This window comes from Gymnogyps californianus, chromosome 20 (assembly GCF_018139145.2).
Source record: "Gymnogyps californianus isolate 813 chromosome 20, ASM1813914v2, whole genome shotgun sequence".
Lineage (NCBI taxonomy): Eukaryota > Metazoa > Chordata > Aves > Accipitriformes > Cathartidae > Gymnogyps > Gymnogyps californianus.
Genome location: NC_059490.1, coordinates 7,353,222 through 7,375,931, shown reverse-complemented (window position 1 = coordinate 7,375,931; position 22,710 = coordinate 7,353,222). Strand labels below are relative to the sequence as shown.

Genomic DNA, 22,710 nt, shown 5'->3' with positions numbered 1-22,710 from the left:
CACAGTGTTGCAAGACCGAGTGTGACCCTGGATGGCTGCAGTACCTGCGGAGGCTTTCTGTTGGCACGCTGGCGTGCTCGGGGCAAGGCTCGCTGGGGCTCTGTTTAAACAAAGGAAGCATGTTTGTTTTTACAGCTCAAGCTTGGGAGCCTGGGCTGGGATCCTGTGCCATTTCCCCATGCTAGGAGCAAGATTCTCGAGGAAGACAGCCTCTCCCTTTGCTGCAAAGCACAGCTCTTACTGGCCGACAAATATACATCTTATCCTCTCTGGCTTGTCAGTGCTGGAGACTTCTTAAAGCTTAACTTGGATTTGGTTTGGTATTTGTCTGTAGGTGAAATAAACAGTACAGAGACTCCTGAAGTGAACCACAGTCTGGCTGCCCAGGCTCGCGTGGCTTCTTGGGCCAGTCTTGTGAGCTCCTTGCTAGTGTGGCCGCACTACTGCTTGATCACCTTGTAATCCAGTCAGTCCCAGCTGGATCCCTTTTAACCCATTTCCCCGTCAGTGGGAAATGGAGCTTCCAGGTCCTGCAATAGTGCATCTCTCTGAGTGTTCAGCACAAGAGAGCAGTCTTGCTATGCAACTGTCTCTAGCATCAGTAGGCAGAACTTTTAAAAGTATATTTTAAAGCCACACTGCATGGTAACTAGCTGTTTATCTGACAGCGTGTATGCTTTTCCTGCAACAGTCAGCAGTTTGCTGAAATAACAAATCTTAATGATAAAGAGGTGTTGGGAAGTATTTGAGCTGGTAGTAAGATCTGTAAGGAAAGTGTATCATCTAACATATGCTGCTCTGCCTTTAACTGAGGAAAAATGTTCCTCAAAATAGTCCTCCTTACTCCTTCATCTAATTTGCTTTGGTTTATTTCTAGCATCAAAATGAAAATGTCATTTCGATGTGATACAGCTTTTATAGTAAGTGCAGATCCATATGAGTAGGATGTATCTTGCACTTCATAGCCAAGGCGAGCTGTATATGGTGACACTTTTAAGAATGTTTGGGTTGTCTTAAGATAGAAAGTGGTTTCCACCATTAAGTAAGTGTGCCCAGGGATGGAGTACATGAGAAGCAGTGGGTAGACTTCATGGCAGCCTGTTCAGTTGGACTCGCACTGCAAATTCAAGGGATGGAAATGCCTAGATACGTGACTGTGCTTGCTGCACTGGAATCTCTGTAGTCTTACATGGAGCGACCAAGTTATTTAAGGAGGCGTTGGTGTTACGGGTGAGGTATATGTGTTGCACACAAATGAATCTTCCATTTGTCTTTGCTATTGAATTCTAAGACTGTCCACTGAAACCATGGAGCATGCTGCATCGTGGAGATGAGATGGATGTGATGGAAGACTAGCTTCTTAGAGGTGTCTTGCTAAGTGGATGTATGGGGGAGCGAAACCGGGGAGCATCATCGTAAAGAAAAGGAGGAAGTGCCTGGGAGCGGAAGCTGCAGAGCTACCCTGACTCGGGCTGCGTGTACATGAGAAGAGGCGTTCCAGAAATAACAGTAAAGTCTTGCTTTGTATTTCTCTTGTAGCAACCCTCCGCTCAGTGAGGAAATGCTGCCTCCGGGGGAGTGGATGTGTCATCGCTGCACTGTACGCCGCAAGGTAAAGCCTCTTGTAACAGACACGATCCCTGCCCTTCCAATTGTCCATTTGAAATGTGAACCCTGTGTTTTATACCTTCCTCTCCCCTTAATGTGTACATGTATACCACCAGAGTTGCTCTTTGTGCTCACAGTTGCAAAGGGCTTTGTTAGGAACAGGCTTAAAGAAAACTAAGGGGTCTTGATGAGACCCTCCTGGTATTTTTAACCTCACTACTAGGAGCCAAAACTGAAGTGCCTGATATGTTCTTGTCAAGCTGTGCCTTTTAAACAGTTTCCCACACGCACACACTTCTGGAAAAGTGGGAGAGTTGAAGCACAGCGGGAACAGGAATGGCTCCCATGCTCGAGGAGGTGAGCTGTCCACAGGTGAAACAGGAGTCAGATTAATACAGCTTTGGCATCAGGGCTGTGATTCTGGTTAATGTGTGTTTTTTAGAAGTGTGACTTCACAGCAGTTGCACATCAGCAGAGGGTGAAATCACAGTGAGTTATGATTTCCTGGGCTGTTGAACAGGATGGGGAGGAGATGATTGGGCAAGATTGTGGCTTGTCTTTTTTTTTTTTCCTTGATGCTCTTTCTCCAGGAAGCTATCTTGCACAATGTAAACATCTTATTGCTGTGACTACATAAGACTGCGTAGCAGAGGGTTTAGAAACTGCACCAAACTATCTAGCAACTGTTCCCTTGAAGTGACACCCAAAACAGATTGGAAGAAAACTGTGTACTCAGCCTTTTGTTCCTGAAGCGATTGCCTTGTTATGTTTCCAGGGTACTGTTCAGCCATCTGCCAACAGTAAAAATGAAGGTTGCAAATTTAAAATAAATAGAGGGAAAAAAGAAAAAATTCCCCAACTTTTATGTATTAAAAATTGCTTGATAACACTTTGCTCCTTTTACAGACCATTTTAGTGATCAAGTAGGTTGGTTCATCCATATTGATGATGCTGTCAGGCACTGGAGCAGTGCACAGTTGCCCATACTAGGCCATGCAGCCTCCCCTCCTGTTGCAAAATGGATCTCGCGGTGATTGCAATGTATGGTTTTCCTCTGCTGCAGTTCTTCCTGCCCACCTTGTTCAAGATTCCTGTCGTCAAGAGATAGCAGAGTGTTGTTTGTATATTGTGCTTGTATTCTCAAGCTGACCTTCTCGTTCCATAATGGGTTTGGATGCACTGCCAGGGTTAATAGACTGCATCGACAATGAACGGTCTACTGTGGAGTTTCTCAGTGTTAGCTAGCAAAGTAAACAGAGTTGTCTGATTTGTCGAGTATTTAGGACTAGATGCTGTGAAACGTTGTCCTGATCTGGACTCAAATACGGCTATCCTGAAAGGAGAGAGGCATGCTAATTTTCTTCCCCATGCTTGGTTCCCTTCAGCTGTTGTCATCTGTACGCTAGCGGCAAATTGTTTTTACTAGGTCGAGGCTTTAATGACTTCATGGGGGAAGTTGTAGTTTGTAGTAAGTGGCTCAAGCCTTTTCAGATGCTGTTTGTCTTCGATTGCATATTTGTCAAGGTTGATGTGCTTTGTTTGTGGCCTCCATGATAAGCCTGCCTATTCATGTCGTGCAGAAGCGAGAACAGAAGAAAGAGCTGGGGCAGGTAAATGGATTGGTGGACAAATCTGGGAAAAGGACCACCTCCCCCACCAGTGACGCAGACCTGTTGGACAGGTCTAGCAGCAGCATCAGGGCTAATGCGCATGCCAGGATCTTGGAAAGGAGAGCAAGCCGGCCTGGCACTCCCACATCCAATGCCAGCACCGAGACCCCCAACTCAGAGCAGAATGATGTCGATGAGGACATAATTGACGTGGATGATGACTCTGCCATTGCAGAAATGGACTGTGGGCAGCCCCAGCTGAAGCGACCCTTTGAGCTTCTTATTGCTGCTGCCATGGAAAGGAACCCAACGCAGTTCCAGTTGCCGAATGAACTGACCTGCACCACAGCACTTCCAGGTGAGCGATGGCTTGTCTAGTGTTGGTGAAGATGTCCGCAGCTGTATCCTGCTGCCATCTTGCCTCTTTTCCCTCTTGACTCCTTGGTAGTTGTGGCTCCGGTGATGCTCACTGGTGAAAGCAGAGGGTGCAGAAGTATCCCTGGTCCTCCTCCAGCTGTCCAACAGCCGGTGGCCTCTTTCAGATGTGAGCTGTGGGGACGCTGCTACTACGTGCTACACCCCCATCAGCACTTGCAAAAGGTGCTTGCTGTTGTCACCTTAGTCTAGATCATCAATCTGAAGAAAAAAATTCCAATTGTCAAAGTAATTGATTTTGACTTATGATATGATAATCTGGTAACAAAGTAATGACTTAATGTACAGGATGTAACTGAAAAGATTAAGTGTAAAATATGCCTGCCTTTAAAGCCAATCTCTGTCACTTAAGGCTAGATTTAGTGGTTGATAAGGATTCCTTAAGCAGCTTTCTTTGCCTTTTCTGTTTGCCTCTGCCCGAGATGATTATGTGTACCTACTAGAAAGCAAATCTCTGCTATGTGGGTAACCCAAGGCCTTTTAAAATTTGCTTTCAGGTACTAGTAAGAGGAGGAGAAAGGAAGAAACCACAGGAAAGAATGTCAAGAAAGCACAACACGAGTTAGACCACAATGGTTTGGTTCCCTTGCCGGTGAAAGTCTGCTTCACATGCAACAGGTACTTGACTCTTCCAGGGAAGCTGTTCAGTATAGCTGCACCCTTCACAGGAGCAAAGTTCTTGCTGAAAAAAGTAGATGACCTGTTCCCTTTCCCATTCTTCTTCATTACTTGCTTACAATGCTCTAAACAAATTGGGGAATAATCATCCTTGCTAAATAACAGATGTTTAAGCATGGCAAGTGTAGGTGTGGCTTCTGCAGCCTTGCGTGGCTGTAAAGGGTTTTAAAATGTAGCCTGAAGAGAGTGAGCCATCTTGTCTTCAGTATTTTTCTACTAAGAAAAATTCTAAAGTGATGGTGGTTTAGAAAACAGAGATATTTGTTTATGGTTCATGAAGGAAGTATGTGAGGAGGTGACCTTTAGGAAGTAGAAATCTACGAAGAGAGATATAAGCCCAAGGCAAATAGGAATATTGTGCTGAAATAGTAAATCTGAAAACCGGTACGAAATACTGCTGGTTTTTATAACTGCATAAAAAAATGCACAGATAAATCCCAATTCAAAATGTCCGTGAAAACGAAAAACTATTTCAGGAACCCAGAATGAGTTTCTGGAAGTGGGCTGGAGACTCAAGTGGGCTTTTGTGGAGAACAGCTGATGACTTTGTCATAGAGGGAGGACTTCTTTAAAGCCTGGGGAATCAGATGTAGCAGCTTTCTGGAGTTTGAGACTTGTTCTGAGAACATCTTGTTGAAGTGAATGTCCCACCTTCACACACGATTCATCTGAGGAAAATTGTAATAACCTAAATCTGAGATTTCCTTTTGATCTCTGAATTTTGCTCTAAGCGAAGCCACTCAGAACTAACGCACAAGGTCAACTTGAAAAGTTGCTTATGTGAATCTGATAGGTGCTTACAGCTTTCCAGCAACGGCATCTCTTCCTGCCAGAGGACCTCTTTTGCACCAAGAAACCCTCATGTGCGTGGGCAAGTCCTTTTTCCTTGAGTGCGTCTTGCAGAAGGTCCGTATAGATCAAGTTACAAATCTGAAGCCTAATTTTAGATGCAAGTAATGTAGTGTAGGGGAATTGGTGGGGAAAGATAAGCTGAAGTGGTTAGCCGAGCTTGCCTGCGCGTTCAGTTTATACTCTATATTCTGTATGGGAGATAAGATATGGCTCTCTCTTTGCAGGAGTTGCAGAGTGGCACCTCTAATTCAGTGCGATTATTGCCCACTCCTGTTCCACATGGATTGTTTGGAGCCACCGCTTACTGCCATGCCTCTGGGTAGATGGATGTGCCCAAATCACATAGAACATGTGGTGGTAAGCAGGACTATGATTGCAGTATGGTAACCGGATGCTGGAGTGGAACCTGGCAGGTCCATTAAAGGACAAAGTACAACAAATGTAAAACAGCTTCTGAGCTCTTACTGCTCCCTGTAACGCTTGTAAAGCTCCTGCTGCAAGCAACGCACTCTCCAAAGGAATATGATGCTGCTATCTGCAATAAAATATAAAGATGGGGCAACTCCTTGCTGTAACTGAAGCTGACAGCTCAGATTGTGGCTTACTGACAGCTTGTCTGGTTTTCGGACTGGACTCCTTAAGATCTAGATGAGCTTCCAGAACTGTGATACAAAGCAGCACAGTGCTACAAATAGGGGAAGTAATTCTTTGCATGCTTAACCCAAAAAACTTTCATTCCAAGAGGGAGTTTTCATTTGTGGAAAAGCAGTGTACTTGAGACTAAATACTCAGGAAACAGGGGGCTGAAACAAAGGGCTTGTGCCCAGACAAACTGCTTCTGAGAGCATTGATGCTGCTTAGTAGGCCTCTAAATGCTTTTGTATTCATCTCCAGCCATGTGCCCTTTAACAGAAATGGTTAGCGCTGCAGGAAACAAATAGTCTAAAGCTGAGCTGATGCTGTACTGCCAGTGCTACGAGGCGTTATGAAAGTCTTAGGGTACATTAGAGTGACCTGCAGATCCCTAACTCCTGTGGCATTATCTGATCACCCAGCTGAACCAGAAGAACTTGACGCTGAGTAATCGGTGCCGAGTATTTGACCGGTTCCAGGACACCATATCTCAGCACGTTGTCAAAGTGGATTTCTTAAACCGAATCCATAAGAAACATCCTCCGAATCGCAGAGTTCTTCAATCAGTAAAGAGAAAAGGTTTGAAGGTATGTGTAAACAAGTAGGTGTTGGTGAAACTCCCTGTGTATGTACTCTGGTTTGGAAAGGAAACCAGCACGCCCTGTAGGGATAGCCTTTTGGGGCAGGAGGAAGAGGGTGGGGTCTGAATGAATGTGTTGGTGAGAAGTCTGGAAGTCAGCAGTTACTTTTCACTACGTGTACGATTTAAGACGCTCTTTTTCCACCAACCATAATGCTCAGCTATTACAAGTAAGCCTTTAAATCTAGCACAAGCATAGAAAGTACAACACAAAACCTCCTGAAGGCGGCCCTACAGTCAGAATTGGGGTTGCTGCATGTTCTGTGTTAAACCCCAAAGAGTATTTGCTGCCAGAATGCCTGAAAAATGCCATACAGGTTTCCCTTCTTACTTGGCCTTTTTTGCATGACTTCTTTTATGCTGTAGCCACCACGTTGTGCTGAAGTCATGCCTGACCTAAGGGAATAAAAGCTATTAATTTCAGCCTAGCTGCATCAATTTAAAGTACTCAGTCCTTGAAACTTCTGTTGTATTGTCTGCAGGGTTCCTTTGGGTCAGAAAGCAGCAAACACAAAGTGTAGTGCTGGTTAGGCACTTTGTTTAACGAGTCATTCTTGAGTACTTGTTCTCACGTGTGATCTTCTTTCTCTACGATGTAGGTTCCTGATGCTATAAAGTCCCAATACCGGCTTCCACCCCCGTTACTTGCGCCTGCAGCAATTAGAGATGGCGAGCTGATCTGTAACGGGATCCCTGAGGAACCCTTGCAGAAGCACCTTTTGAACACTGAGCACTTAGCCAGCCAGACAGAACAACAGGAGGTAAATGAAGTCAAATGCTTGGACTCTATGTCTGTAGTTGCTTTGGTACAAAGATCTCTGCCATTTCAGTCATGATCGGAGCAGTTGTCTAGGAAACCAGTCTCAAAATCATGTCTGAAGGTGATAGCTTGTCTTGTATCTGACACACTTGCCCATTAAAACTTCACTTTGGCTTTCTAGGTGAAATGTAAAACTCCTCATTTGACACTTCAGGGAAGTGGTGAAATAGTCTTCTGGCCTTAAGAGTGGAGTCGAGGGCTTTCTGTCTAGATGTCACTTATTTCCTGGCTGAGGGGAAATGCTTTCCACTTTGATTATGTAAGGCTGCTCTCTGACACGTTTATTTGTATGTTAACATCACATTTCTGGGCTGCTTTTTAATCAAGGTCAAATGAGTGTTTAAATCTTGTGGAATCTGGCAAGAAGTGTCATACAACGCGAAGGCATGTTGCTTTGCAATCAGTGGTGTAGTCAAGTCCTTCTGTTAGCTCAGGCGGGGTTCTTCTATGTGGCAGGTGCACGTTCACCATGGAGCTTAAAACTTTGAATACATCTTTTGGTCTTCCTCTGCCTTGTGTAAAAGGAAAGGTGCTCTCCACCCCAACTTCGGCAGGTGACTCCCTGTAGCGTGAGGTAGATCAGCATTTCTTTCCAGCATGCTACAAAGTTGGAGGATTGTGTTTGGATAGAAGCCCATATTAGCGAAAGATGTGTTTGTAACTAACTGAAGAGTTGCAACACGTACCAAGTGAAGAGAAGGAAGAGTTTGGGGGTGAGGAAGTGCATCTGCTGCCTTCTCCCTCCTTTGATCTCAGCTCCTCTGTGTACTGTCCCCGGCGTGGAGATAAACAGTATGTAATTTTGGTTGCGCTTTTGTACCTCTGGACAAAATTTTCTCCTGATTCTAGATGAGCATCAGAGCAGATGCTGTAGTTCCAGGCTGCATCTGAGCGGTCAGCAGCACAGTGAGGCAGCTGAATTTCTTCGAGCTGGGTGAACGATGGAGTAACTGTTGAGGTTGGGAGAACTGTCTGCCTGTGGAGCTAACCTGCACTTTTTTCTTCCTCCCAGTGGCTCTGTAGTGTTGTTGCGCTCCAGTGCAGCATATTGAAACATTTATCTGCTAAGCAGATGACTTCGCTTTGGGACTCTGAACAAACAGAGAAGGCTGATATTAAGCCTGTTATTGTGGCAGACGGCTCACTCGCCAACCCTTACCAGGCAGCTGACAAGGCACCCACACCTTCCCTCTATTCCATGTCATCCTGCACCTCAGGGATTACCACCCAGAATTCCTTGAGCTCCTCACAATCCCAGCAGACTTTGTCACAGGAAGATGTCAACTGCAGCTCTTGTATAGATAAATCCAAGAAGGTGTCTTCTTGCGGGACTTCAAATGGGCCGACAGCCTCTGACATTAAAGTAAACGGTCCTCATTTCTATGGCGTTTCATCCGAATCTTCAGCACAGTTGACTGACTCCCAGAGGCTAATCGGATCTGGTAACACAATACCTGTTTTGTCTCATCGGCAAACGTGGCCTCGGCCCCTCACGCCCCCAGCGACTTGTGGACTTCTGAATCACACCATTGGAACCATTGTCAAAACAGAGAACGTAGCAGGACCCGTTTCTTGTGCACAAAGGGGTTCTGTGCCGGTCACAACTATGCCTACGTCCATATCGAGCTCCTGTGCCAGCCTGGAGACCACCAGCACTTTGCAAAGAAAGAATGTGCAGACACAGATAGGACCACCGCTGACGGCAGACCTGCGATCTATGGGCTCCCCTCTGACCGCCACGAGGGCTCTCACCCCGCCGCAGGCTGCAGGAGATGGGATCTCTGCTGTTGGGTCCACAAACAGATTCTGTTCACCAGCACCACCTTCAGGTACGTGCCAAACAGCTGATCTTGGCCCCCGGGGGCTGAGAAAGCGTTCAGGCTAAATGTTATTCTGAACCTCAAGACTCTAGCAGTATGCCCTCATTTAACTGGGAATTGGGCTTTCTGTGGAGAGCCGGGAGAAGTTTCTCAAGTCTCCTCTGTCTTAGGTCCCTTCATGGGAGCCACGGGATGTGTTTTTGCTGGCTGCATATACCTGAGAGGGGAACTCTGTCCTGAGAAGCAGGATAGTAGATCAGTTTAATTCTGGAAGGCAACAGTAGTTTTAAATCAGTTGGCTGCTGTCTCCCTGTTTCAACTGGCCGCTCCGATGATGCTTTAAAACTACTGATTTGTTTTAAAGCACTAGTTTGATTGCAAGGTAGTCCTTCTCACAAGAGCAGCTGTCTGGCATCTGATCCTATGATCTCTGTACACGGTAACTGTTCTGGCGATGGTTGTGTCCCCTAGTACAGATGTGTTTGAAGTCTTCACCTGCACAGCCTTGACGTTAGATAAATGCGGACTTGGGAAGCTGTAGTCTGTTTAGTATCTGCTAGTCTGTTAATACAGGGTAGTTATGGACTTGGATATACCATCTCTGTCCTGAGTTGTACCCAAAAACCTTGCTGTTAAAGTGTATATACCCATTCTTCAGTATAAAAACATCAAGTCAAAGATGTTGATAGATGTCGAAGTCAGAGTAACTGCCCATAACTCAAATTTTGCTAGAATAAGCTTTCACTTAAAGCATTCTCCTTCTTTTCTCTTCCCCCACACCAGCTCAACACTCAAACTAGTAAACTCTTGGTGCACGTTGGGTTGAAGCAGTCGCTGAAAAGCATGCGACAAGAGCTGTCTGACACTTCTCTTGCAGTTCCTAGCTGCTCAGTGGCAGGCTTGCAGGGAGTGGCTCAGATCTGGGGATTGCAAGCAACAGAGGCAACATCTTTTTCTTATTCTTTTTAAAATTCCTTAATGAGTAACTTCTGAACTTTACATCGTGTTTGGAAGCAGTCCCCAGAGTACTTGGCCTCCTTGCTTACAGCTAAACGAACTTGGTTACTCTGAGGCTGCTAGTTTGACTGTGCCCTGCTTAGAAATGTAAGGCTGGGAGAAGTTTTGGTAGAGGAAATGAGACCATACTATAGAAAACTTCTTGCTTGGGGTTTGAAGAGCACTGCAAACCCTACATAATTTTGCAGTTACTTAAGATGTTAAATAATTGGTTTTGGTGCAAAGTTTGCGTTCTACAAAACGCACATTAAAACATCATTTTGGTGCAGTGTCTCTTGGGAAAAGTGTAAATATTTAGATTTTCCATCTGACACGATGCATATAGATATATATTTATAACAGATCTTAAATTATGGTACGCAAATTTTGTTGCTGAGTACAAAAATACAAATCATTCATGACCTTTTTTTTGCCATAAATTTCAGGCATATAGTAGTTCTACTTCGAAGCAAATCAACTCAAGAAGATCTGGTATCAAGAACGCGTTAAAGGGATTTTGTTTCCTGGCATTTGCCATTGCCTCTTTCAGCTTGCATGGTCACTGCCAAACCAGTAGGATTTTATTTTGTAAATAATAAAATCTGCTTATGACTGTCACATTCTTACTGGACAGTGAAGTACACCCCAGACTTGTGCAGAAATAAAAATGTGGCAATTGGACTTTTTATGCATGTGCAGACCTGGACAAGGTATTTGGCAAATGTCTCTAGGTTTACCAAGCTCTTCAGGCTCCTGGGGACTTGGTGCTCATCTTTCCAGTGTCTATAGGACATGACTTACAGTCTGTCACTGCTGCTGCTTCGAACAGGGAGTAGGAGCTTAAATGTATAGGTCCAGAATTCCTCCGAGAACTGGAGGTGAGAGGCAGAAGCTGGCAGTTGGCTCTGTGTTGGAGGCACACACTAGTCCTTCTGTGAGGAGAAGAAAGCTAATGGCTCTAATTCAGGCCTTTTTCAAAGCATGACTATGAGCAAAATTAGTCATTCTGAGCAGCTTGGAAGCGAAGTGCAGCCTGAGGGCTGGGTGCATGTCTCACGAACGTCACAGTGACATATCTTCTCTGCACCATCTTTCTCTGTAGATGGTAAGGTCAGTCCCAGCACCTTATCCATAGGAAGCGCTTTAACTCTACCCTCATCACTCACTTCAAGCTCTGCAGCTATGTTGGACCTCACCAGTTCCCTGAAAGCATTTATGGATGGCGGTGAGTATTTAGTTCATTATCAGTCTCTGCTAGCCGTGTGTGTTCGCTTCCCATTCTGTCTCTGCTTAAGGAAAACTTCCAGAGATAAAGGGTTGCAGTCAGGTGAGGGTGGGGCTGGGTATACATTACCTTAAATATGTCACATGCTTCCCTACTTGTAGTGTTGCCAAGGCAGCAAGGCCAATGAAGTGTTTCAGCCTGAAGCTTTTCTGGGGAACGATCACAAAGCTATTGCACAGGCTGCTTTCCAGGTGGAATTCACATGCAGAAACCTGCAGCCCTGCCATGTTGTGGTGCTAGCTGCAATCCAGAGCTGTTCCCGCCGGGCATAAAGTCCAGCAACAATAGATCTTGTAGTCGAGCAGTCACCTGAGTGGTGATGCTCTAATGGGTTAGTTAATTTTCTGATTTATTTCTGCTTCTGTCAGTCTTCTCCTAGACTGGCCCATTTTTTTATTTTCCTTTTGTTGCACTTGGCAAGAAATGCCACACCTTAGTGGAGTGACTTCAGGAGGAGGAGATTGCTGAACAGCAATCATCAGTAGCATAGCGAGGCTGTGGCCAGAGACTACTTCTGCATCTGAAGAACGGCCTTTCTGGCGTTGCCAGTGTGACCCTCTTTTTCTTGGGTGAACCCCGACTGCTCAGCCTGCCCAGACTACCTCTCTGCTATCGGGAAAGGCTGTTACAGCTCTGCTTCTTCTGCTTGCCGTTTTAACTGTCATCGATGTGGAGACAGCTCTTGGAAGAAGAGGTTAGCCAGCCTGCTTGCTGCCAGAAAGCAGACCTCTGTAGGGCTTTACAAATATAAATACTTCAAAGCTATCAGCAACAGATCTGCTTTAAAGCTTGTTAATAATATTGTCTGAATTGCCCTGTTTGGTTTAATTGACCCTGCTACAAAAGCGCATGACTCAAGAATGAGCCTGTAGCAGCTTCAAAGGTGTTCACAGCTTTCCTCTGTAATGCAGGGTTAGACTTTCTAACTAGATAATGGAGCTTCACAAGAAGGACCCAACCTGCTGCCCAGAGGGGCGCGATGTCCACCTCTGCAGACCTGTTGATTCTGAGCCAAAACAGCAGATTTTCAACTTTTATCAGTCCTTGTTCCCCTAGACTTCTGCTTGCTGCCTCAGTTGTAGCTCTCTGGCCATCACGGGCACCCTCCTCGCACGCTGCTCACAGGAGATGATATGAAGTAATAGATCAGCTATATGTAAGATTCTTGATATTGCAAAATTTGTCAAGTCTTTGCTGTTGAAGCAAATGGCAAGTTTGGAAGTGGGACAGTTAAATCCACTGCAGCTCAGATTGCACACTTTCCATGAATAACTTACTAATTGCTTTTTGTTTATTAACAGAGATTGAGATAAATATGCTGGATGAGCAGCTGATCAAGTTTCTGGCCTTGCAGAGAATACATCAGCTCTTTCCTTCCAAAGCTCAGTCTCTAGCGAGCAGTGTCAGTTCCCATCAGCAATCTCCTGTGGGAAACCACATTGAAGGTAAGAGCAGCCCTAGAATAGTTGGTTTATGTTGAGCCATAGCTTTTTGGCACTCCCTTGCCTATTCATTGAAGGAGATCACCCTCTTCTTCTGGTATCTGTCTGATGCTACCTTTCACATTTCTTTCCTCTCATCCCCCTGCTCTGGATATCCACTGGCCAGAAACTCCTTCAGGTCCCTCTACTTAATTATTTACAAATGATGGCAATGAAAACACCTTCAGTAACTTCTGATTTTCTGCTGGAAACCTTTAGTGAAGTTGTGTTTTATTCATCCTAGAATTAGCAAGAGATGGGAAGGTTCAGCTGCTTTTGTTTTTTCCCTCACCTTTGAGATGGGCAAGAGAAATATGTGAATTCCTGCTCTCTCTTTCTGGAGAAGTTGCTTGCGAGACAAGCGCACCAACAGGAGGAACTGGGGCACAGAATATACATGTGACGTTGTTGTTGCCCGTTCAGAATAATGTCACTGTCGAGCTGAAACACTGAATGCAAATAATGGAAAACAACTTGTGCTTCTGTTGGAAATCTCCGGATTTCTGAGTTCAGCATTGTCTTTGTTTATGCTCACTGGTATCGGCATGCTAACACCTAAAGCTGCAGGGGGAGCATGGCTTCCTGTTCCTCCGCGTGCAGCCAGTCCATTTAAACTGCTTTCAAGCACTAACTGGGTAGCCTTGTTGTGGGAGCAGTTGTCTGCTCCCCCTCTGCTAGGCCTGGGGGTAAATATCCAAGATAAGATCTTTAGAAGTCTGCTAGCTGTCAGTAACCTTCTTCTGAAACTCTGTGCTTGCCTGCTCGCTTTCTGCTGTAGCATCACGGCATTCTCTAAACGCTTTGTCAATCTTCTTTTGAACACTGCTGTAGGCCACAGCACCAGGCTGTGATACGAGCTGCATTCCTGTGCTGCTCATAACAGTCAAGTTCTGGAAATTCTTCAGCAGTCTGCCTTTCAAAAGGCAGATTGATGCTCTCTTAACCCATCACCCTTTTTGGGCAGGAACGATGCGTCCAGCTGACTGTTTAGCGTTGCTGATAAAATATTAGAGCCAAAGCCTTTAGTGAGCCCCACTGAGCCAGCAGAGCCAGAAGGGACTTGTGCAGGGCAGCTGGGCAGAGGTGGGAACCTGCACGTTTCAGCTGTGTTGAGTGCTGCACGTCCAGTGACGCCATTCACTGTGGCCAGTGTTCTTGATGTAGGTGACTGTGCAAGCAATCTCTCGTAATCCTCATGATCTGTTCTTTGATTTCACACTCTTGGTGTAAAACTGTCATGCAGATGTGGTATCAGGAGGGGCCTAAACTCCACATGTAACTGGCTTATCTCTGAAAGACAGCTGCAGAAATCCCGGCTAGGCCTGTGTGGTCCAGAGTTTGATATCTGTTCCACAGGAGATGATTTTCTGTCCAGTTAATGTGGGTGTGTGAGCATGTGTGATTTGGATTTGGCTGCCAGGGAGCTGCTCTGGAGGCTCAGCCCTGGAGCAGCCGTTGTCCAGCGTGCCATAGGGACCGACCTGAGGGTAAAGGAGTCCACTCGGTAAATCATCCTGTCCTGGGAGCTGGGTCTGTCCCTGGAGAAGCCCTGTTCAACCCGTGTGTTTTTCCTGCAGCTTCACTAGAAGTGACATTGCAGCTGTTAAGTTGGTGACATTCACCAGCACCAATTTTTTTTTTAAGTGGCACTTTGACAGCAAGACTCAGCTCTTTGATTACCCAAAGTGGAAGAGATTAAGAAAGAAGCTAGTGGTAGGAGGCTTGTGTTTTCCTCAGTGTGGCTCCATTGTGCACACTCAGTCTTAACGTTTCCCCAGTTGCATGGCTTGTGTGGGTTACTGGAGAGAGCAATCTCCTCTGATGACTGGCAAAAAGAAGTTTAATGCACAAACATTCCTAGAGGGTCGGGAATTGGAGTTTAGGCCAAAGCTGACTGCATCCTCCTTAGGATCTGTCCTTTCTGGAGAGTCTAGCGCTGGGGACACTGGGGTGAAGCAGCCTTCGTAGCTGATAACATTGTTCAAGTAATTTCTTTTTATCTTGCAGCGCAAAGAAAGGAAGTGCAAGCCCGGGCGGTGTTCTATCCTCTGATGGGCTTAGGGGGTGCAGTCAATATGTGCTATCGAACCCTCTACATTGGGACAGGTGAGTGGCTTTTTCCTGCCCTGACCTTTCAGAATCAGGGTGGTTCTCCCTGACCCTCCCTAAGTGTTTGCCAAGTGGGTGTGGAAGAAAACAGACCCATTGTGGCCGCTTGTACTGGGATTCTTCGCTACCAAGAAACATGGAAATTCCCCGTCCGCTTGAATCTTTCTGGGGTTGCACCTTTGTAACCTGGCTGGTGTCAAAATTAGCAGAACGGCTCTCCTGGAGATTAATGCCTGACTGATGGAGAGAAGAGTTACGGTTTCCTTGCAGGTTTCATTTCTTTCTGTTTAGATTCTTGTGGTGCTCCAGATAGACCCAGTAACTGTGAAATGCTCTTCAACCTTCATGGAGCTGCTAGGCTTCCCTTCCCCCACTGAAACTTTGTTCGGTGGCTTATCGCAGCATTATTCATGCAGTCCTGGGAGCGGGGACAAAGGCAGTTGCTCCCCTGTTGTTTTGCTAATTGAAGTTTAATTCTGTCTGTTGTTCTCCGCTGCCTGACAGTTTTTTCTGAAACGAACTGAGCCTGTTTTGTCCTCCCCATTGGCAGGAGCTGATATGGATGTGTGCCTTACAAGCTATGGTCACTGTAACTATGTGTCTGGCAAACATGCCTGCATATTCTATGATGAGGTGAGTGCCTGAGTGGTGGGGATATTTTTTTTTATTTTTTATTATTTGGCATGCATGGCAGCGGGAGCTGGAGATGCAGGCAGCAGGTTGTCTTTGTGTGGTGCTCCTTTGTGGACTACAAAGTAAGAGCCAGGGCTGTGAATGGTTTCACTCCAGTCAAGGCTGCGTCAGCGTTTTCTGTCAAACCCTTTTCTGAAGCACAGAGCTTTGCCAGCATGATTTCTCTGAGCTAACTGCTTGTGGACAAAGACTGACCACAAGTAAGCACTGTCACTGCTGGTGTCTAGGGAAAGAAAAAGTCATAGAAACGGTTCGATACTTTTTGATCCAGCTGCGTTGTTAATAAAAGCTAAACTTTACGTGTCGACATCGAACCTCAGCTGGAACAAAACAGGGAACTGCTCCGAGTCTCTCGCTTTCAGGTGTGATGGTGGTGCAAAGTGTTCATGCCATCTGCAGTACTCTGTATGAATTATTTAATTAACATTTCAGTTAAGCTCTCAGCATAAACCGAGGTCTACGGTTGCTCCTTAACTACAGTCCAGAGATTAGTTTGTTCTTGAAGTAAATAGACTGGCGGGTCTGCCAATAAAAGCGCCGCTGGAGATGTCTCTTAGCATGGAAACAGTCTTTGAAGCAAGATAGAGTCTTTTATATCGCCATTTGTCAAACAGCTACTGAGCAGGATCCAGGATTAACCCAGAGCCGGCTTTAGCCATTCCTCCAGTGCACTACAAGCTACGGAACACACTCGGTAATGGGATCCAGACCTTAAATCTGTGTTGAAGCATCTCCTCACAGTGGTCAATCCTAAATCAGGCTCTAGGCACTGAACTTCTTCCACACTCCAGCAGGCCTCCTATGGCTGTGGTTGCTCTACAAGGAGAATTCCCTCCTTGGCTCTGCCTGCTGTTTCTGCTTCTGGCCATTGGCAGCTCGTGCTTGGCCTTGGTCTCTGCAGTCTAGTAGGTTACTTGAAAACTTACTCCCCTGTGCACGGGGAGTTTTTGTAACTTGATTAAAGCTCTGTAGTTCCTGGGGGACAAGGTCTTCAGCCCTCAGATGATTCCTGTGAGCTAACCTGAAATCCTCTCCGCTCTGTCAACATCCTCTGCAAAGCTCAGTTGAGTGTGACGCTGCTTGTGTAATGCTGCGTGTCACGGTAGTGTCTCCCAGCATTTCAGCGTCTGCAAAAGGCCTGTAAGTCCCAGACTGTCTCTGTCTTGTGGCTGCTGCAGCACGCTGGCATCCTTCTTGCCATCTTGTGTCTGCTTTCCAAAGCACATCTCTTCCCTGCTAGGCGCAGGTCTTGGGCCAAGTTTGCATCTAGCGTGCCTGTTAAAACGGTGCACTCGCTTTGTGAGAATGGGCTTGAATCCCTGTTTCCAAAAGATCTGTCGGTCCAAGTGCAGTAGGTAAAACCCACTTCTCCTCAAAGCTGCTTTGGCCCTCCTTCACTGCTGGGAAGCAGCTCTTGCTGGAGAGCCGGCTGTTCTGTGAGCGTGAGCCATGCACGAGGGTCGGGTTGGTGGTCTCTGAAGCTGGAGGATATTTAACTGCTCTTGTTTAACCATCAAGAGCAGTAGGGAGAGAGGGGTTGCGTTTCAGTGCTCCAAAGGGGTATACGGGCAGAAGCCCTTCTGACTTGATGTCTCTATTCCGTCCTCTTCCCTTTTTTTCAGAATACGAAACATTACGAGCTGTTGAACTACAGTGAGCATGGGACGACGGTGGACAACGTTCTGTATTCGTGTGACTTCTCGGAGAAGATGATGCCCACTCCTCCCAGCAGTATTGTTGCCAAAGTGCAGAGTGTGATAAGTGAGTGTTGAGACAGCGCCGGCCCCACGTCACACCACAGGGAGCTATTGGGGGGGACAGGAGCGGGTGCAAATCGATTCCTTGTTGGTGCCCCTTGTCCTGCAGCGGCCGATGCACCTCTTGCAAAAGGGGAGCCTCTCCGCGGGCCTCGGCCTGGCTTACACAAGACCTTCCTCTGAGGGCCTGGGGCCTGGGGAGTGCCTCAGCCTGCGCAGCGCTCTGCCGTTAACCCCGCTCCTGCCTCCGGTGCTGGAGTTAACGAAGCTCCCAGTCCCTGCCTGACATCAGCTCTGGCTGATGAACTCCGGTTCAGAGCTGGACTGAGGGGTTTCCCCAGGCACGTCCTCCCCTCCCAGACCGTGAGTAAGCGATTTGGACTGTGCTACAGGCATCCCATCCCCGCATGGCTTACTCCTGCTCTCCACCTGATCGGCTTCCTTTTTTGTTTGGATTTTTTTTTTTTTGGCTGCCGAAATAGATGTGGAAATGCCTCTGCCTCTCCGGGGCTGTGGGGAGATTCCTGTTTCCCTTTTATCGGCCGCTCACTGCAGACGACTGAAATGCCTCCTGGCTGGAGGATCTTACCCCTGAGGCACCTCAGCAGTAGCCCCTGTTGATGAAAACAAGCTGCCGCTGGCCTGCCCGAATCTTACATGGTTTTTTTTTTTTTCTTTTCCAGAACGACATAAAAACAGAAAACAAGAAGAGGAGCCGCATGAAGAAGCCGCTGTGATGAATTCGCAGGCACAAGGGCAGCATCGGAAACCCTGTAACTGCAAAGCCAGCAGCTCCAGCTTAATAGGGGGCAGCGGGGCTGGCTGGGAGGGGACAGCCCTGCTCCACCACGGCAGTTACATCAAGCTGGGCTGCCTGCAGTTTGTTTTCAGCATTACCGAATTTGCGACCAAACAGCCCAAGGGGGACACTGCCTTAGTACAAGACATGGACTTGGAGGAGAAGCTTTCTCTGAAAACCCACCAGGTGCCCGTGCTGCGGTCCAACTCCGTTCCCTAGGAATTTTAGGAAGAGAGCTTTGGTGTAAGGAAAACGCCCTCAGACTCTTGCAATGCAAAAATGTACAAACCGAGGTGGGATTTTCTGTGTCGGCCCAGAGACTGTTCACGCCGTTTGCATGAAATGAAGAACGTTTAACTTTTTTTAATTTTTCTTTTTTGCTCAAGTTTTAGGGGCATTTGCACATATATTTGTACTATACATTTCATTTTAAAAGGAAAACTGCAGTGAGAGCAGGACGCGTCAGAGCGAGGGGCGACCGCTGTCTGACTCGAGGACTCTCTCTGACAGATAGTTCCCATGCAGTTGTAAAATAATCAGAAACTTGTTCTATTTTGTGCCAGTGACAATAGTTTTATATTAAAAGAGAAATACAGTTTTCATACAGCAAATCTATACAATATCATTGTTTTATTTAATGTAAAGAAGCGCTCTTCTTCCCACAGTTATTCTTCCCATCCCTCCCTGCTATGGTTGCACTACAAGTAGCTACTGTGTATTATGGGCAGTGAGAAATGAGTTCTTTTCCTGGTGTCCATCCTATTTTTATTTCAAATAAGGAAAAGTGTTGGATTCTGTGTAAATACATCAGTGATGGCATTTTTCAATGTTTTAAAGCTGTGTACAGTGCTACATGTGGTATGACGTTCCTCAAATTGTCTATTGTAGCAGATCGTTTGTCGTAACCTGTCTGTCTCTTTTGTTTATATGCCACCTCCCCGCAGCAGAACAGCTAGTTCCACTGTACATAGTAATTGTAACGTTTTAGACTTTACAGAAACTTTCCTGTATTCTGTATATAAAAAAAAAATACTTCACATTCTGTTTTCTGACTGTCTGTCTTAACTCTTGTCACCACAACCTGGAGCTTCCCCAGAGTGTCTGACCGCAGAAGAAGGAGCCCCAGCTGCGGGAAGGGGCTGTGCCCGGGTGGAGGCAGCCTGGTGTCCTGCGTGGGGATGTGGGAGGATGCTGGTGGTCCAGGACGGGGACTGGAAGGTGTAGAGTGGTTTGGGTTGGAAGGGACATTTGAAGGTCATCTAGTCCAACCCACCCGCCCCCCTGCAAGGAGCAGGGATGTCTTCAACTCGATCATCCCTTGAATGTTCCCAGGGATGGGGCATCTACTGCCTCTCTGGGCAAGAGAGGTGGGGTCTGGGTTTAGGGGTGATGGGGTGCACCCCTCGCCCTTAGGGCATCGTGCTACCTCCCTTGGTGCTGGGGTTTGTAGCAAAGGAGGCGGCTTGCAGGTTGGCGGGGGGCCGACCCGCGCCGCCTCCTCCTCCTCTCCTTCCTCCCTCCGCTCCCACCCGGGACCGCGAATTCATCTTCTCTGTCCGCCAAGGCCTTCGCTTTGCGCTCCCCGCCGATCACCCTCAACGCTTCGGTTGCGAAAGAAGCGGCGGGGCCCCTTTGTCCCCGTCCTTCCTCCCGCCCCGGGGAGGCGGGGGAAGACCGGCTGCCGGGGCGGGGCGGGACACGGCGCGGCGGCGGCGGCGGCGGTGCCGGTACGGCGGCGGGATGGGGTGGGCGCTGCTGGGTGCCGGGCTGCTGCTGGCTCTCTACACGTTGCTCCGCCACGGGCTGCGCCGCGTCCCGCCGCCCCGCACCCGCCCCACGCTCCGCGGCCGCACCGCCATCGTCACCGGTGAGCGCCGGGCACGGCCCCGGTAACGGCGCCGGTAACGGCCCGGCCCCGCGCTCAACCGCTGCGTTCTCTTGCTCTGCTCCTCTCCGCAGGGGGAAGCGGCGGCATCGGGGCGGCCACGGCGCTGGAGCTGGCCCGCTGCGGGGCCCGCGTCGTCCTGGCGTCCCGCAGCGTCCCGCGGGGGGAGGCCGCCGCCCGCCGCATCCGCACGGTGAGCGCCGCGGCACCGGCACCCCCCCGGGACACCCCCGTGGGACGTTCCCGGGCACCCTCGGGGGACCCCCAGGACACCCCCAGGCACTCCCATGGGACATCCCTGGGCATCACATGGGCACCCCCATGACACCCCCGTGGGTACCCTCGGGGGAACCCCAGGACACCCCCGGTCACCCCCGGGAGACCCCCATGACACATGGCACGCCCCAGGGAGAACCCTTGGCACACCCCCGTGGGACACCCCCCAAGCACCCCAAGCACCCCGAGGCACGGGCACCCTGTACCACGGGTGGGCTGCATGGGCACCCCCAGCCCTGGCACGGGGCACCCCCACTCACCCACCCACCCCCCAGCACATTGCAGCCCCAGGGCACCCTGCAGCCCCCCCCTCACCCTGAGCCAGATCCAGCCCCCAGAGCATCCCCCAGCTGGATCCAGCCCCCCCCCCCCCCCCCAGGCAGGGTGCCCACCCCCACCCCGGGCCACCCTGCTCCAGGCCACGCTGTGCCCGCAGGAGACGGGGAACGCGGAGGTGCAGTTCATGCAGCTGGACCTGGCCAGCCTGCGCTCGGTGCGAGCCTTCGCCAGCGCCTTCCTGCGCCAGGAGCCCCACCTGCACCTCCTCATCAACAACGCGGGTGAGCGCCGGCACCCCCAGTCCCCCCTTCACCCCCCCCCGGGGCACCCACCCTGGGCTGCCATTGCCTCCTTTGCAGGGGTGAGCGCCGGGGGCACGACGGAGGACGGCTTCAGCCTCCCCTTCCAGGTGAACCACCTCGGCCATTTCTTGCTCACCCAGCTGCTGCTGGAGCGGCTGCAGAGCTGCGCGCCCAGCCGGTGGTCATCGTCGCCTCCCGCGCCCACTGCGCCGGCCGCCTGCACCCCGAAACCTTGGGCCGCCCACCCCCCGGCCCGTTGTCGACCTTCCAGGACTACTGCGACAGCAAGCTGGCCAACGTGCTGCACGCCCGTGAGCTGGCCACGCGCCTGCAGGGCACCCAGGTGACGTGCTACGCCGTGCACCCAGGTAGGGACCCGGCTCTGTGGCCCGGAGCCAGGGATGGTGGGACAGGGTGGGCTCACCGTCAGCATTTCTGTGGGATGTTCTTTGCACGGGGTGTCCCTTTGGGTGGGGTGTCCTCTGCACGGTGCATGCTTTGCAGGGAGCAGCCCTGCGCACAGGGCTGCCTTTGCATGGTGCGCTTTTTGCACGGTGCAGCCTTTGCACAGAGAATTCCTTCACATGGAAGCATCCCCTTGCACGGAGCGTCTGTTTGCATGGTGCAACCTTTGCACAGCGTCCCTTTGCACGATGCAACCTTTGCACAGCGTCCCTTTGCACGGTGCACTTTTTGCACAGTGCACCCTTTGCACGAAACATCCCTTCGCACAGTACGGCCCTTTGCAGGAGCATCCCTTTGCACAGCGCACCCTTGCACAGACCGTACTTTTTGCACGGAACACCGTGCACACCATCGAGCCACGTGCCACGGCCACATCGCAAGGCCAGACGGTGCGCTGGCAGCGCTCCCGGGGAAGGCCACAGCGGAGCTGCCCGTGCAAAGGCCGCCCTGGCGCGGCCACTTCCATTTCTTGCAGCGGAGCAACCGGCTCCTGCGTGGGCCCTTCCCTGCCGGGAGCCGGGATGCGACACGGCCGCTTCCCTTCGCCCCAGGGTTCGTCAACACGGAGCTCTTCCGCCACACGCCGCTCTGGCTGAAGCCGTTCTTCCTGCCGCTGGCCTGGCTCTTCTTCCGCGACGCGGCCGAGGGCGCCCAGACCTCCCTGCACTGCGCCACGCAGGAGGGCCTCGAGCGCTTCAGCGGCCGCTACTTCGCCGACTGCTGTCTGCAGGAGCCGTGGCCGCCGGCCCGCGATGACCGGCTTGCCCGGGTGCTCTGGGAGACCAGTGAGAAGCTGGTGGGGCTGGGGGGGGCCGGGGGGAGCCCCTCGCCAGCCCCCGCTGCTGTCCCACAATAAAAGTGACGCTGGTGAAAGGGAAGGAGCCGCCTGTCAGCTCCTGCGCCGGCGCTGCCTCAGGTCGGGTGCGAAATGGAGCCATCCCGGGAGGAAGAGGACGGCCCGCGCGCCGGCAGCCCCAGCCCTGGATTTTGGGGGGCCGCGGCCGCGTTTGTGGGGCAGGCTCGGCTTCCTGCTCTTGCGCTGCAGCCGGGCCCTGCGGGCTGCAGCACCCTGAGCTGCCCCCGCGCAGCGGGCGTGCGTGCACGCTATACGGTGCGGTGCACCATCGCTTGCACGCACGCACACATGCATAAGCGACGCAGCGCACCCCACCTCGCACTTGCAGCAAAGCTGCCGCCCTGCCTTGCACAGACACGCCTCCGCTGCACTGCAGCACGCCCTGCCTTGCGCGTGCATGCACGCACACCCACACCCCCCCCCCCCACGCG

General features: G+C 49.8%; 2 protein-coding genes across 3 annotated transcripts in view; both read left to right on the top strand.

The window, feature by feature from the left end:
* The window catches only part of PHF12 (PHD finger protein 12), a 32,880-nt gene extending 13,620 nt beyond the window's left edge, over nucleotides 1–19,260 (top strand). Inside the window, exons 3-15 of one of the 2 annotated variants that reach the window (XM_050908835.1) lie at nucleotides 1,540–1,612; nucleotides 3,189–3,576; nucleotides 4,151–4,271; nucleotides 5,408–5,540; nucleotides 6,239–6,403; nucleotides 7,056–7,217; nucleotides 8,289–9,105; nucleotides 11,195–11,317; nucleotides 12,679–12,822; nucleotides 14,866–14,964; nucleotides 15,518–15,600; nucleotides 17,283–17,421; nucleotides 18,101–19,260. In XM_050908835.1, the coding sequence (XP_050764792.1) occupies nucleotides 1,540–1,612; nucleotides 3,189–3,576; nucleotides 4,151–4,271; nucleotides 5,408–5,540; nucleotides 6,239–6,403; nucleotides 7,056–7,217; nucleotides 8,289–9,105; nucleotides 11,195–11,317; nucleotides 12,679–12,822; nucleotides 14,866–14,964; nucleotides 15,518–15,600; nucleotides 17,283–17,421; nucleotides 18,101–18,435 (2,782 nt within the window). In that variant the 3' untranslated portion in view covers nucleotides 18,436–19,260. The remainder of the gene's footprint in view (nucleotides 1–1,539; nucleotides 1,613–3,188; nucleotides 3,577–4,150; nucleotides 4,272–5,407; nucleotides 5,541–6,238; nucleotides 6,404–7,055; nucleotides 7,218–8,288; nucleotides 9,106–11,194; nucleotides 11,318–12,678; nucleotides 12,823–14,865; nucleotides 14,965–15,517; nucleotides 15,601–17,282; nucleotides 17,422–18,100) is intronic. The other variant, XM_050908836.1, reaches the window with a different exon arrangement.
* Nucleotides 19,261–19,956: 696 nt separating this feature from the next.
* On the top strand, nucleotides 19,957–22,279 carry DHRS13 (dehydrogenase/reductase 13). The gene is given in 6 exon segments (XM_050909203.1): nucleotides 19,957–20,083; nucleotides 20,176–20,294; nucleotides 20,814–20,937; nucleotides 21,016–21,135; nucleotides 21,138–21,326; nucleotides 21,975–22,279. Coding segments are annotated over 6 exon segments (984 nt in total).
* Nucleotides 22,280–22,710: the final 431 nt, after the last annotated feature.